The 16828-nt window shown below is 37.9% G+C and overlaps 1 protein-coding gene across 2 annotated transcripts; it reads right to left on the bottom strand.

Annotated features, from left to right (window-relative positions):
• Positions 1-24: 24 nt before the first annotated feature.
• LOC120684066 (loricrin-like) lies at positions 25-4709 on the bottom strand. 2 transcript variants are annotated; one of them, XM_039966169.1, is made up of 2 exons: positions 4212-4709; positions 25-2693 (listed from the first exon to the last, which is right to left on the bottom strand). In XM_039966169.1, exon 2 carries the CDS (start codon positions 2353-2355, stop codon positions 355-357), a length of 2001 nt encoding a protein of 666 aa, XP_039822103.1. In that variant the 5' UTR covers positions 2356-2693; positions 4212-4709; the 3' UTR covers positions 25-354. The 2 variants fall into 2 exon arrangements, with proteins under 2 accessions (XP_039822103.1, XP_039822104.1); XM_039966170.1 differs by lacking the exon at positions 4212-4709 and adding an exon at positions 4104-4163.
• Between the last annotated feature and the right edge of the window lie 12119 nt (positions 4710-16828).

Raw genomic sequence — 16828 nt, 5'->3', positions numbered from 1 at the left:
CAGTTCAGCAGCTTTCATTCCTGATTAAACAGAACTTCAACTTCAAGGGTGTTTTGCCTTTCAATCATATACTCTGCTTGTAGTTGTAACGGAATGAAAAGGCAGCTTCTGAACCCAGCTTCAGGCAATGAAGCTGCTCTATACACCTATACTGCTATACACAAGGGCTAAATACTAATTATCCAGAAAGTATGTGTTACACAGAGGGCCAATTGGCACTTAACATAATTATCCAGTTCTACTTAAGCTTGACAGGAAAAAAGCAATGGCCAAATCAAAACCATGCACATGTTACATGCAAGAATTTTAACAGAGAGGCACGCAAAATAGCCTCAGTACTTTGCGTTGTGCTCACTACGTGGCATGCTCAGTATTGTAGGCTTTCGAACCATCAGGATTGCTCCCCAGGTTGCCTCCAACTCCGAGCATGGACATCAGGCCTCCACCGTGCACCCTTCCCTCAGGCACGACGAGCCCGAAGCTCTGGCTCCGGTTCCCTCCATCTTCCCGGCTGTTGCCGGCCAGGCCGCACGAAGAGGCGGCCTTCAATGAGCCAGGTACCAGCACCTGATGCGGTATCAGGAGCCTGCCGCCGCTCTGCAAATCTCCCGACGAGTCGACGCAGTCCGACCAAGTGGCGTGACCGGAGGACGAGATGGCATGGTCCATGCTGCTACCAGCTGCTGACGAACCAGAGACAATGCCACTGAAGAGGCCAGGCCCGGCCATGCTTGGACCCTGCCCAGGATCATGCTCTAACTTGGAAGCCATCAGTGTCGCATGGGCAGCACACAGACCACTCCTTCCCCTGGCGAACTTGTCGCAGCCACTGTTCCAAGCGCATCGCTTGCCCCCGCCATGGGCCTTGCAGAAGTCTGTGCTCCCCTGCGCGCTCTTGTTGCACCCATCGAACTTGCAGCGCTTGCCACCACCGTGCTTCACACAGCAATCAGAACGACCACGGGCGCTCTTGGTGCACCCAGGAACATTGCAGCGTTTCCCCCCTCCATGGGCAACACAGAAGCTAGTCCCGCCATGAACACTCTTTGGGCACACCCCACCTCCCTCAAAGAGGCACCTCTTCCCGCCACCATGCCCTTTGCAGAAGGGCGTGCTGCCCTCAGCACCTCTGGTACAGCCTTCAAACATGCACCTCTTGCCTCCACCATGGGACTTGCAGTAGATGGTGCTTCCTTGCGCCCCCTTAGCGCAGTTTGGGTACTGGCACCTGCGACCACCTCCATGTGAGATACACAGCCCAGGGTATCCTTCCGCACTACGAGTGCAGCCCTCAATCCTGCACCTCTTCCCTCCACCATGCTTTATGCAGAAACCTGATCTCCCTCGTGCTGCTCTTGTGCATCCCTCAATCCCACACCGGCGCCCACCACCATGAGCAATACAGAACTCTGTTTTACCCTCGGCACTTTTGGTGCAGCCTAACTCTTGACACCGTTTCCCTCCTCCGTGAGCTTTGCAATACGCTGTGCGGCTCTCAGCACCTTTGTTGCAACCTGGCTTTTGGCACCTCTGGCCACCACCATGTGAAATACATAGTCCTGATGCACCTCTGGCACCTTTTGAGCACCCATTGAACCTGCACTTCTTTGGATGGCGCTGATGACTTCTCTGCTCCCCACTAGTTGTACCAACTACCATATCGGAAGTTGTAGCAAAAGAACAATCAGTTGTCATGGACAAATCAGGGCTAGGCTGAACCTCATGATGATTAAGAGATATATCATGATCACTTTCAGTATCACATTCAATTCCATCGTGGTGTTGGATATCAGCATCTGGAGATGTTCCATTAAGACAAAGATCATCTGATCTTGGTGCAAAGAGAAGTGGTAGCATATAACCACCTGGTTTCCTTTTGGCTGATGTTGATCCCTCATCAATAATTGGGAAGACGATACCAGTTTTTCTTGCATGTGAATTATTCTTGCTGCTACTCGCTGTTGCAGGTTGTAAATTTCTTGAGCAGCATCTTGAAAGATCCAACATTGAACCAGGATTGGTTGTGGCACAATGTTGAGTGAGCAAAGTAGCAGATTCATAAGCTTTCTTTCCACCAAATGAGTGACTATCAGCAGAATATAGATTTGGCGTTGGCCCAAGTCCAAGGACCAGTCTGCAGCCATCATCAGGAACAGCCAAGCTTTGATCTCCGTGCTGAAATGATTTTCTAGAGTTCTGTGCTATTTCTGAGCTCCCTATGCAACCCAAGTTCACAGCTGAAGCAGCTAGTTCTTCATTCCTACAATTTATTGCAGCCGGTTGAGCCTGGGAGAATGAAGCAGCAGCTATATGTTCTTTCCCATGAAACCAAAGATTTGTCATATTGAGGTCCATCCTGCTTAATATGAATAAGGTAGTATTATGATAGAATAATATCTAAGTGCTGTTTAGAGACCAGATGCTTTAATCCAACCAACAGAACTCAGGATCCCAGCTTTACAACTTCACCACTGAGAAAGCACATAGTATACACGAAATGAAAATACACATGGATGTTCATGTAATGTATACCACCACTGACAAAACCTGATGTATCAGCTCTGTCCATGAGCATGAAGCCTACTGATCCCAAATGGCAAAGAATGAGGTTGCAGGACTATGGACAAATCATATGCACCCTATCTTATGCGTCCAGAACCACAAACGGACTTCATACAATGTTCCTCCAAGACCTGCAGGTGAAGAAAGTTAAGGTCATAAATGGAATTTAACAAACAAGATTGAATCATAACAAGACTACTGTTTGAAGTTGATGCGAACAATGTGAGAGAAGAAACTAAAAGGTGGAAATATCAAGCAATTCAATGGTATCTGAAATCTGCATGCAACTTGCATGCAAACAAGCAAAGGGGTACCACAAGAACCTGGTATAAAACTATAAATGGATTCAAACAGACTGAAGAACATGCCAAAATTTAATGAAAATAGTTACAACAAGCATGCATAAAAAATTTTCAGATAAGTTGATTTTACGTTAAGTGACATGAAAAATCACTGGTAAATATTCAGAAGCATATGATTACTAAAGAATCTAAAAACATCTGTGGGTAAGCTATCTCATGGACTTATGGTCAACATAATGTTTGCTTAACATGAAATTATTGCATGTATATGAGCAAAAACATTAAGCGCTGCCATTGGCGCAAAAACAATTATTTAGGAACTCTAAGGAATAATAAAAGATTAATTTTTCGTTCAATTGTAAACCTAGAACAAACGTGCAACTACATACTTGACTACAGGAAACGGAAAGGCATGATCTACCAAATTGCCATTAGAATCACAAGTTTCATTGTGAAAGCTTCAATTATGCTAACTTTTCCAACTAAAATCCATTCACTGCGACCGTAGACAAAGACAATCATTCAAGGCATGAAGGCAACATCTTAACTTTCGCGCATTCAATAACTCCAACAAAGAAGAAACAAGTAGTCCTGAAATGATTGCCACAAGAAGTTCACTGATAATGAAGCCTCAAATTCTCAGAACTTGCAATTAAAAGAGAGTAAAATTAAACAATGAAGAAGGAAAGAACCGTGAACTTTCCAAACAATGGAAAATCTTTAAATAGTACAATCTTTGCCTAGTTGTTTAGTCATCTAGTAGGCTAAGAAGTTTGCAATTTCCCAACCATAATGATTTATTTTTTCTAGTCAAATTCCGTAAGCTCATGATAATATTATAAAATCTAGAAACCATTAAACAGATATGTGCAAAGATTGTCGTGCAGTACCCTTGACATCCTTGAATTTTCTAGTCTAAAACTCTGGCAGAAATATGCCTCAGAAATCGACAAGTGATGATAAGTATAGCAGCAAGTTACAGCATATAGCATGGATTTTTTTCCAAACTACAGGGCAATTTCTCTACAAAGACATGAATATCAAATTTCCACTAAGAATTCTCAAGAGTCACAGCAAAGGCTTCAATTTGCCATGTTTTCGGCTAAAACTCGTTCGCTACGATCATAAAGTCCTTTCACAGCACAGAGCAAACAAGTACGGCAACTAAAAGGACTGCTACACGTACTCCACCCGAAGAAACCCCTATAATCACAGCACAGAAGAAACAAGTACCGCTACCTCAACAGCCGAAGGAAAGTCCAATTCTCCTCAAAGAACAATCAAAACTGGGGAGAAGGTTTCCTAGCAAGAGAAAGAGAGACAGAGCTGAGAAGCGGAGATCAGTACCGGCGCAGGGACCCGGAGGCGGCGAAGCGAAAGGGTGGAGGAGACCAGGGCCGGCGCGGAGGCGATGGGGACGGGGCACCGAGATAAAAAGAGGCGTGGGGAGGGAAAGCTGGGAGCTTTATGCCATCACGCCGATGCCATAGGGGAATGGAATTTGGCTTTTGGGGGCTCGGGAGGAGCACCACCCACCAAGTCCCCTACTAGCATCCGCCAACTAACCGTGCGCGCGATTAGGGAGAGGAAGGGGGAACGCCGGAACGGTGCCTGGCGCTTGGCTCCGGCGGCCCCAGCCGCAGCCACGGCGCGCAGTCGGGGAGCGACGCGGTGAGCTGGCTGCGGGGCCGGCCGCAACGCACGGCCGCCCGCCCGCGCGCGGGCGGCCGGCGCCGCGTCGCGTCGGGGCGGGGCGTCGTGGAGCAGGCGAGGCGAGCGGCGGACGGCGGGCGCGGTGCGGTGCGGTGGCCCCTCCAATCAACCTGACGCCACGAACAGCTTCGTTGTTTGTTTTTTTGCTCGGCGCGCGTAAGCTAGCGAGTAACGAGGCAGGCAGGGAGGGCCCGCGTCACGTGGGTCAGCGCCTCCTGGCCGTTCGATTGGCCACAATCCCCTGGATCTAGAATGATTATAATCTATCTATCTATTATATTATTAAAGGAGTGTTAAAAGAAGCCACCACGTTCGCCGAGAGGGTCTAGAAATTCCCACATTAATCTAAAAAAGAGAATAATTTGCACCGTTGGATTTTATGAAGATCTAACGGTTCAAACTAACTCAAGAGTTCATATCAAATACGATTAATAAATAGCTAATTTCAGATTTAAAAAATTAAGGAAAATTAAGACATGGCAAAGAGTCCATGCTGAATACTATTAGTAAATAGTTTAATTCGGAATTAAAAAATAAGGAAATTAGGGCTTAATCAAAGAGTCCATGTTGAATACAATTACTAAATAGGAAAATTCTGAATTATCAAATTTAAAAAGTAGCATTACCACTAGATAAAAATTAATATTAGCTGAATAGCTAAATTTAAAATTAAAAGTATAAATCTATTATATTATTAAAGGAGTGTTAAAAGTTACCACTAGATAAAAATTAATATTAGCTGAATAGCTAAATTTAAAATTAAAAGTATAAATTCTATTATATTATTAAGGGAGTGTTAAAACAAGCCACCACATTCGTCGAGAGGGTCTAGAAATTCATACGTTATTCTATGACTGTCCAACTGTTGTCAGTTGACTAATTTTTTAGTATGTCATATTGTTAGTACCTGTTAAAAGTTTTGCAAACGGATTATGCGTTCTGTACGATTGAAGAAGAGGGGGGCATGGTTAATACGTGAGCTTGATGGAAAAACATATGTTTTAGAATTAATCTGGACTGTTAATACCTCTTTGCAAAGAGATAATGTTGACTTGAATTCCTAGCAACTACTGGTAGCTAGCAGCACGGTGGTCGCATGCAACAAGCTGGCAGAGGGAGCCTCCGACGCGATGTGCCCCCGGTGTCGTGGCACTGCCTCGACGTGAAGGGATGTCGAAGATGGATGTACGGACGATTTCATGATGATGATGGAGTAAAGAAACGCGATGAGATGTCAAATACGATTAATAAATAGCTAATTTCGAATTTAAAAAATTAAAAAAAGGACATGACAAAGAGTACATACCAAATACGATTAGTAAATATAGCTTAATTTGGAATTTAAAAAATAAGAAAATTAGGGCTTAACCAAAGAGTCCATGTTGAATACAATTACTAAATAGGCAAATTCGGAATTATAAAATTAAAAAAATTAGCATTGGCACACGACAAAAAAATTATTATTAGCCAAATAGCTAAATTAAAAGTAAAAAAAAAATGGCATCAAATATGATTAATAAATAGATAAATGCAAGAACTAGAATAAAAAATTATTGTTGATGTGTGTAGTGATTATGAATCATATTAAGAAGAAAAATAGCTAAATAAATAGTATCAAATGCAATAATAAAAATCCAAGTTTGAGTTTCATTGCAAATAAAGTTAACAAATACTCCAAATTAACGAAGATCTAAATAGTATTTGTGTATAGGATTTAAACCATTCGATTTAATGAAGATCTAACGATCTAAATTGGACGAAAGAGTCCATGTCCAATTTAATGAGATGCAATATTTTAAACTACCAAAAAGTGTCTGTATCCAATTAAAGTTAAATACAGGGTCCGCATGACATAAAAACTCATGTTACCATCTATGTCTCGCATTAACCTTCCTTAAAGATGAAAAAAAAAATGGCAGCAGCATAAGCCTGACAACACGACCATAGTTGTATTGTATTGGTACTATTGAAAGAGATAATTGCTTTGAAAAATCTTTGGAATGCCCTGCACTATGACGCGACCATAGTCTTTGTCCGAGATTCCGAATCACAAATTTTTGAGTCTCAAGAACGTCCTGCAATACATGCAGCTGCATGAAGCACACTGGATTCTACTCAAAATCATTGCCGAACTCAATCAATCCATTTCTTCTGGAGTAACCAAACGTCAAGATAGGGACGAAAAAATAATGATGATGCGCATAGTTTCACATATTGCAATATATTGCAAGACCATTGGCACCTTATGATTGTAAGTGTGGGCCAATGAATACGCAGACGAATTAATGTGAGAGAAATATCCGCTAAAGAACCAATGCTTTCTCCAAACAAGAATTATCATCATAAATATTGTATATTCTTGAACAATTTTAGTTATACAAACTAATCTGATGGTGGTCAACAAAGAATTATGATTCTATGGGCATATAAATAGTTTCATACAAGTAATAATCACTGGGATAAAGGGTAAAGCACCGAAACCTACAAATAAATGTGACTATTATTAGCTCAATCTAAATAGATGCATGGGAAAAAATCAGGGAGTTAGTCATGTGAGGAATCAAATAGCATAGATAATTATTAACATTATTATCCCCATCTAATCTTCTATAAGTACACACTAGGCATGGAACACAAATGTGATCGATACCTCTAAAGAAGTATAGAGAAAGAGAAGAGAAAAAGATAAAGAAGCACCAAGATTGAACGGGTAAGGAAAGTAGAAAAAGGAGAATAGAAAAAGAAGTCAGGAAAAATGAGAAAATGAGGGCAAAAGAATAGGACAAAAGTGAATTTATTGGTTTAGTCTATAAATAATATCATTAGAATGAGAAAAATATTAAATTATAGCCATGTCATGTTGGACATTTGACATCTTTCATATATTCATGAAAAAATAGAAGAAGCGCGAACGGTTTTCAAAACAGCTCTATATCCATAAAAAAAAGCTGCTCCATCAAAGAAGCCACAACTGAAATTATTTTAGCCAAAGATATAGGCCTGAAGCCCTGCTAATCTATCTCAAAGTTGATTGTCTACAGTACAAAATCAAATGATTCAAACAAATGTACGTTGTCGATGTTCCTCTTCGCTCAGAAAAAAAAACCCTGAGGCACAATACTAAACAGGAAACTTCTCCATTAGATGCATCGGATGCGATACACACTAATCGATTTCAAATATACCGAGGAACAAAATAGAAGACAGAGAAATCAATAAAAATTGCTAGAGAAAATGAAAAATAAAGAAAATAATTAGAAACAACAACAAAGATATATATATGGAACTATCTATCACCGAGATGACAAAACTCTAAAGTAGACCAATATATGCAGCCATATGGGCTAAAAACAAATAAATTGTGCAGTAACCAAAGTGGGAAAAATAATAATAGGTTCGGTTAAATAAAAAATTTAAAACATATATGCATTAACATAACACGCATATATATAAGTTTTGCATAACATTTATTTACCAAAGCCAGCAGGAGGCCTCAACTTATTTTTTAACATAACTTTTTTTTGTCTAATCCATGATCATTTTTATTTCGCTCCGATGATGAGTCGGGTCTAGATCTGCTAGATGCTACTTAAGTGCTCTAACAACTATACTAGATATATTTTCGCTAAATATTAATCAAAATATTGCAAGATACAAATCGAACTCCAACATCTAAGTTACATATTGTTGGCAAACATAACTATCAAATATATATAAATATATTTCATAATTATAAAAAACTTTATATGAATACAATTATGTACCATTTGCTCCGTATTCAAGGTGATCCAAAATTGAATTCAATCCTCAAATTTAGATTTTGCAGGTTTAAGTACTAAAATATGCAACTATAATATAGAATAAAGTAACATAAAAAGTGATGATTGATATGAACTCATGTGCATAGAAAGCTGCAAGTAGTATAATATTCAACAAGAACAAACGAGAGGTAAATAAATTACAAAATACATCTCTTCTATCAATGTAAATATTTTTAAAGAATTAAATAAAAAACTAGCTACCCGCGCTATTAGCGCGGGCCACCTTGCTAGCCATCTATCGACCGAGTACAGTGTGACCAGATCGCTGGAGGCGTACTTACTTTGGTTGTTTGGTTACATCATGTTCAACAACACTCATGGCAACTCGGTCGATAGGATTCTCCTTCTGTATGCACGGGAGATTGCGGATGGGGACGAGGACATACCGCCCTACAGCTGGGGTGAGGCGGTACTTGCAGCCACTTACCGTGGACTCTGCGACGGCTGCATGAAGACATATGGGAACGCTATCTTGGCAGGGTGCTCACTACTGCTACAGCTTTGGTCGTACGAGAGGCTAATTAGGGCTTAATCAAAGAGTCCATGTTGAATACAATTACTAAATAGGAAAATTCTGAATTATCAAACTAAAAAAATAGCATTACCACTAGATAAAAATTAATATTAGCTGAATAGCTAAATTTAAAATTAAAAGTATAAATCTATTATATTATTAAAGGAGTGTTAAAAGAAGCCACCACGTTCGCCGAGAGGGTCTAGAAATTCCTACGTTATTCTATGACTGTCCAACTGTTGTCAGTTGACTAATTTTTTAGTATGTCACATTGTTAGTACCTGTTAAAAGTTTTGCAAACGGATTATGCGTTCTGTACGATTGAAGAAGAGGGGGGCATGGGTAATACGTGAGCTTGATGGAAAAACATGTGTTTTAGAAATAATCTGGACTGTTAATACCTCTTTGCAAAGAGATAATGTTGACTTGAATTCCTAGCAACTACTGGTAGCTAGCAGCACGGTGGTCGCATGCAACAGGCTGGCAGAGGGAGCCTCCGACGCGATGTGCCCTCGGTGTCGTGGCACTGCCTCGACGTGAAGGGATGTCGAAGATGGATGTACGGACGATTTCATGATGATGATGGAGTAAAGAAACGCGATGAGATGTCAAATACGATTAATAAATAGCTAATTTCGAATTTAAAAAAAATAAAAAAAGGACATGACAAAGAGTACATACCAAATACGATTAGTAAATATAGCTTAATTTGGAATTTAAAAAATAAGAAAATTAGGACTTAACCAAAGAGTCCATGTTGAATACAATTACTAAATAGGCAAATTCGGAATTATAAAATTAAAAAAATTAGCATTGGCACACGACAAAAAAATTATTATTAGCCAAATAGCTAAATTAAAAGTAAAAAAAATTGGCATCAAATATGATTAATAAATAGATAAATGCAAGAACTAGAATAAAAAAATTATTGTTGATGTGTGTAGTGATTATGAATCATATTAAGAAGAAAAATAGCTAAATAAATAGTATCAAATGCAATAATAAAAATCCAAGTTTGAGTTTCATTGCAAATAAAGTTAATAAATACTCCAAATTAACGAAGATCTAAATAGTATTTGTGTATAGGATTTAAACCATTCGATTTAATGAAGATCTAACGATCTAAATTGGACGAAAGAGTCCATGTCCAATTTAATGAGATGCAATATTTTAAACTACCAAAAAGTGTCTGTATCCAATTAAAGTTAAATACAGGGTCCGCATGACATAAAAACTCATGTTACCATCTATGTCTCGCATTAACCTTCCTTAAAGATGCAAAAAAAAATGGCAGCAGCATAAGCGTGACAACACGACCATAGTTGTATTGTATTGGTACTATTGAAAGAGATAATTGCTTTGAAAAATCTTTGGAATGCCCTGCACTACGACGCGACCATAGTCTTTGTCCGAGATTCCGAATCACAAATTTTTTGAGTCTCAAGAACGTCCTGCAGTACATGCAGCTGCATGAAGCACACTGGATTCTACTCAAAATCATTGCCGAACTCAATCAATCCATTTCTTCTGGAGTAACCAAACGTCAAGATAGGGACGAAAAAATAATGATGATGCGCATAGTTTCACATATTGCAATCTATTGCAAGACCATTGGCACCTTATGATTGTAAGTGTGGGCCAATGAATACGCAGACGAATTAATGTGAGAGAAATATCCGCTAAAGAACCAATGCTTTCTCCAAACAAGAATTATCATCATAAATATTGTATATTCTTGAACAATTTTAGTTATACAAACTAATCTGATGGTGGTCAACAAAGAATTATGATTCTATGGGCATATAAATAGTTCCATACAAATAATAATCACTGGGATAAAGGGTAAAGCACCGAAACCTACAAATAAATGTGACTATTATTAGCTCAATCTAAATAGATGCATGGGAAAATCAGGGAGTTAGTCATGTGAGGAATCAAATAGCATAGATAATTATTAACATTATTATCCCCATCTAATCTTCTATAAGTACACACTAGGCATGGAACACAAATGTGATCGATACCTCTAAAGAAGTATAGAGAAAGAGAAGAGAAAAAGGTAAAGAAGCACCAAGATTGAACGGGTAAGGAAAGTAGAAAAAGGAGAATAGAAAAAGAAGTCAGGAAAAATGAGAAAATGAGGGCAAAGGAATAGGACAAAAGTGAATTTATTGGTTTAGTCTATAAATAATATCATTAGAATGAGAAAAATATTAAATTATAGCCATGTCATGTTGGACATTTGACATCTTTCATATATTCATGAAAAAATAGAAGAAGCGCGAACGGTTTTCAAAACAGCTCTATATCCATAAAAAAAAGCTGCTCCATCAAAGAAGCCACAACTGAAATTATTTTAGCCAAAGATATAGGCCTGAAGCCCTGCTAATCTATCTCAAAGTTGATTGTCTACAGTACAAAATCAAATGATTCAAACAAATGTACGTTGTCGATGTTCCTCTTCGCTCAGAAAAAAAACCCTGAGGCACAATACTAAACAGGAAACTTCTCCATTAGATGCATCGGATGCGATACACACTAATCGATTTCAAATATACCGAGGAACAAAATAGAAGACAGAGAAATCAATAAAAATTGCTAGAGAAAATGAAAAATAAAGAAAATAATTAGAAACAACAACAAAGATATATATATGGAACTATCTATCACCGAGATGACAAAACTCTAAAGTAGACCAATATATGCAGCCATATGGGCTAAAAACAAATAAATTGTGCAGTAACCAAAGTGGAAAAAAATAATAATAAGTTCGGTTAAATAAAAAATTTAAAACATATATGCATTAACATAACACGCATATATATAAGTTTTGCATAATATTTATTTACCAAAGCCAGCAGGAGGCCTCAACTTATTTTTTAACATAACTTTTTTTTGTCTAATCCATGATCATTTTTATTTCACTCCGATGATGAGTCAGGTCTAGATCTACTAGATGCTACTTAAGTGCTCTAACAAATATACTAGATATATTTTCGCTAAATATTAATCAAAATATTGTAAGATACAAATCGAACTCCAACATCTAAGTTACGTATTGTTGGCAAACATAACTATCAAATATATATAAATATATTTCATAATTATAAAAAACTTTATATGAATACAATTATGTACCATTTGCTCCGTATTCAAGGTGATCCAAAATTGAATTCAATCCTCAAATTTAGATTTTGCAGGTTTAAGTACTAAAATATGCAACTATAATATAGAATAAAGCAACATAAAAAGTGATGATTGATATGAACTCATGTGCATAGAAAGCTGCAAGTAGTATAATATTCAACAAGAACAAACGAGAGGTAAATAAATTACAAAATACATCTCTTCTATCAATGTAAATATTTTTAAAGAATTAAATAAAAAACTAGCTACCCGCGCTATTAGCGCGGGCCACCTTGCTAGTTATATTATTAAGGGAGTGTTAAAAGGAGCCACCATGTTTGCCGAGAGGGTCTAGAAATTCCCACATTAATCTAAAAAAGAGAAGAATGTACACCATTGATTTTTATGATGATCCGACGACTTAGATTAATTCAAAGAGTCAATACAAAATACTATTATAAATAGCTAAAATTTAAAAAGAAAATACATAAGCCAATAGAAGTATTAGACTACAACTCTACTTAGTCCGTACATGACCAATATGGCAGCAATTCTATTCTCACTATGGAGACCAAAGGAAATCTAGGCTAGGAAATACAAACTATTATAATAGGTCAGCAACTCAGCCGTGGAATCAAGGACTATGAAAAATCATTTTGAGAAGCTCAGCGTTACAATCTGAGAACAACGAATGATCCAGTATGAGCTTCATGGGTCGCTCTTTGATGACGTCGTGATAAAACAAGATATTCAATTTGATCGGAAGGGGCAATCTGAGACAATATTAGTGTGGTGTTGAGATCGCCACCACCCCTAGAGATTCAAATGCCATGGAGGAGGAAATCGCTATCATAATCGATGCCCTTGCCATGGGGATCGAGCTCCCCACCACGAGCAAAACGGGTGCTATGTATATGCCCAGCGGCAGCGGTGGTTGGTTAATTCCATGTGCTCGACGGTAATGGTGGATAGTTTCATACAAGAGCTCGACGATGACCGCAATAGAACCCATGTTTGTTTGGCTTATTATTTAAGCGAGTGGTTGAAGTTGATTCCATGTTTACTCAGATTCTGACCATACCAGATAATAGAAATCAAGGAGGCAAAAAAGATATTGAGCCTCTGAGCCGAATGGTCACCAATGATTCTGATGTCGTCGAGGTTCTGATTCACTTAGACCAATGAATAATCACGCAGGGGGTGCAAATGATGATGGGCACATAAAAATCAACAAGAAAAAAAGAGAGGACATCCTAGATGATGAGGGGCTTCATTTGAAGCCTCTTTATGCTCTCCTTGATAATACCGTGATTATTACCATCGAGGATCCCGAAAGGAAGCCGACGAGCCAAAAGAAGGATCAGAAGAGAGAGACTTTATAGGCCGGGCCGTCAGCTTCTACCGCTGCAGGAACAAATTTGGCCTCGCATAATTGGCCGTCCATCATAGTGATCACCATGGTGTGCGCAAGCAGGGCGTTGGAATAGCACTATAAGCAGTGCATGAACCAGTGATCTCGGCCTCAATATGGTGCCGAGAGCGCCTGGCGCAGATTGAGGAGTTTTATCGTGTGGCCATGTTGCAAAGATGGTAGGGGAGCACAAGACCATTTGATGACACGCTGACTACCATTCTACCAACATGTTCATCATCTTTGTTGCCGTATGACATGCTGACTACCATTTCATAACAAGAGCATGTACAATACAATCAAGCTACTAGCATGTAACTTCAATGGTGGATGGAAAAAAGTGGTGAAGTAAAGAAGATCTATATGCATTTTATCTTGAAATTAAAATATTTAAAATATGCTATTCTACATGAATTAGGAAAAAAATAAAAAATCCATATAAATAACAAATAAATTACTAAATTATAAGAAAAATAATGAATGACATTTAAGTTTCTATTGATATTTAATTGAAAGCAAATTACTTAGCCAAAGAATAGAGTTACATAAAATTTTCATTCTATTGTCAGTAAGGATTTGCACCGTTAGATTTTATGAAGATCTAACGGTCGAAACTAACTTGACAAATTATACCAAAGAGTTCATGCCGAAAATAATTAGTAAATATTTAAATTTGGAATTCGAAAATAAGAAAATTAATAGTTGACCAAAGAGTTTCTGTGGAATACGATTAATTAAATAGATATGGAAACCATGAAAGATACATGTGCTATTCAAGTCGACATCTTCACCCGTTTGCCCTCCCTCCTGCTTGCCCATCCACCAGCAGACCGTCCATGTCGCCTTGATGTCCTTTTCAGAGTTCATCGATATCCATATATACCTAGGGTTTGTGCTGCGCTTGCCTTGCACCATGGCAAAGACAAACAGGTTCACTCCCGTGAGAGTGTTTGCTGGGGCAAGGAGAGACCTTTGATCCGATCCGGCACACATCAGTCTCCCGTCTTGCTCGATTGAGAGTTGCTCGGTTCAAGTTACAGTGTCGTCACATGGCCTGTCACGATTCAGGATCTTACAGGCTCTCTCCATATCATTACAACAAAAGAAAAAAAAGTAACGGCACCCTCCATGCAAAACATAATAATACAATTATGTTAGCCTCTCCAGCAATGCATGCAACGATGGACAATATGCTATCGTTCAACTGCTAATACGAGCTTGGTGACTGGTGTGTTCATAATGTTACTATAGTGAGACATTGGTTTCGGCGGTGATTGATAAACAGCTCAATTTTGACCGAGAGTGACCTAGGCGCTACACTTTGTGGAGAGAGAGAGGTGGGAGTTTGCACAAAGGTGAAAAGGCAGTACATACTACATCCATTGGATCTCGGGAGTTAAAAATTGGCATGTTAATTAATTTGAAAGAGAGCTTTTTATTTGTTTGGTAAAGTAATTGCATCAACACTAGAGAACCCATAAGTATAAACAAAAGTTTATATTCAAAAGAAGTAAAGAAAACCAAACAATATTGTTATATTATATAGAGTTGTTAGTAGGTTTAACTTAAGTTTACAAAAGCAATATCCGGTGTAGCCTTGGAATGGAAAAAATAATTTAGGGGTATTGACTAAAATAGGAGCGCTAATTTATCCCTCGGTGCCCTAATGGGCTAAATAAGGACTAACATGCTCTTAAAACCAAATAAACATTATCTGTGCAATTAGATTACCAATTAGCCCATATTTAGCCCTTTTATTTGGCATCTATATAAACAAAATTAAAGTTTAACTCTGAAATCCAAACACCCTCTAAATACTTAAGTGTTACATGAATCCAATACAGTCTCTTATTGGTTTATAAATTACCACAATAATATGTCAAACTATATAAATATCTCCATCATTGATCTTAGTGGACTCATGTCATAACCCATAGATTTTCTATGATACAAGGGTAAACTAAAAGCATCTCAGGATGACACACCTATAATGATTACCTTAAGTGCGTAGTATATACTCCCTCTGTCGTATTAGGTTTGTCCCAAGTCAAACTTGGTAAACTTTAACCAAATTATGGAAAGAAATAATAATATTTACACTACCAAATTTGTTTCATTGAATCCACCATAAAATATATGTTGATAGTATAGTTGTTACTATATCTTTCTACAGACTTGGTCAATGTTAGTAAAGTTTGACTTAGGACAAACCAGCTAATGCGACATGTAAATAAAAATGGAGGGAGTAAGTGCCAAAGTGAATTAGTGTTTGTAGAATCATCAAGGTGCAATGAGGGGGAGTTGAGGAGATCTGATGTATCCTAAATTTCAAGCACCAGTCTAGAGAAAGATCAGTGGTCCAAATTTGATTATGCGAGTCACAGAATACAATAGCTGAATCAGCTGGAAGAGGGTAGAAAGGCTTCCTAGCTACGGGAAGATGCACGAGGCATTGGTACATGCCAGCGAAATAATTTTAGAAGTAAAGGCTTTTCGTGAAGCTATAGAAAGCGGTATGTGAAATAGACAACTATGAAACAACTAAAAACTAAAGATCCATAGTGAGTCCAAGAAGATGACAAAATTTAGTGAAATCAGCATCCTGATTTTCATATGAGTTTATAATTAAAATAATCAAATAAAAGTGTAATTCAAATACATAAAAATAACTCCTAGAGTTTTATAAACAAGTTAAGCAAATCACTATATGAAAATACATGTTTTTATGAAACTATTTTCATAGGTATCAGGAAGAAAAAGACACAAACAAGATAAAATCTAAACCATAATAACTAAATGTTTAGATAAAAATAGAAAAAAGAATCAAATACAGTATTAGGAAAAGGGGCACTAGCTAGCAAAGGAGGATTGAAGGAATTATAACATAATCCCTACTCTTAGTGTTTTGCTCTTAATTTCATAATTTATCTAAATTGAGGTAAGCTGATAAGGACTGATCAGCCAAGAGTACGTAGACGCACCATCAAAATAGGGCATCTGCATTAAATTATGTTTACATATAGATATTCCCTTTTGTCATGTACATATTTTGCACAATGAAATAAGATGATAAAAAGGTGATATCTTAAACTGGACTATTTGGACAAAGTAATGACAATGAAACAATTAGACAAAGTCACTTGAAATCATTTAATTTTAAGTTAAAAAGATCCTAATTTTAACATGAAAAATTGCTAGCTACTCGTGCTATCTGCGCGGGCCACCTTGCTAGTTTTTCTAAAAACAGTGTTTGTATGATCTCGCAGAGTAGCTTCTCCCCTTGGAATCATGCGATTGTGAAAAGGACTTTTTTTAGACAAATCCAAATCATAACAATTTATGTTTACAAGTTATTACCGGTAGTCAAACATTCAAAAAT

The sequence above is a fragment of the Panicum virgatum genome, chromosome 7N (assembly GCF_016808335.1).
Source record: "Panicum virgatum strain AP13 chromosome 7N, P.virgatum_v5, whole genome shotgun sequence".
Classification (NCBI taxonomy): domain Eukaryota; kingdom Viridiplantae; phylum Streptophyta; class Magnoliopsida; order Poales; family Poaceae; genus Panicum; species Panicum virgatum.
Note: the sequence above shows the minus strand (reverse complement) of the source record. Positions and strands in the feature narration are given on the sequence as shown.

Bases quoted from the DNA above. Each gene is read 5' to 3' on its own strand.
- LOC120684066 (XM_039966169.1), bottom strand. From the start codon at position 2,355: ATGGACCTCAATATGACAAATCTTTGGTTTCATGGGAAAGAACATATA.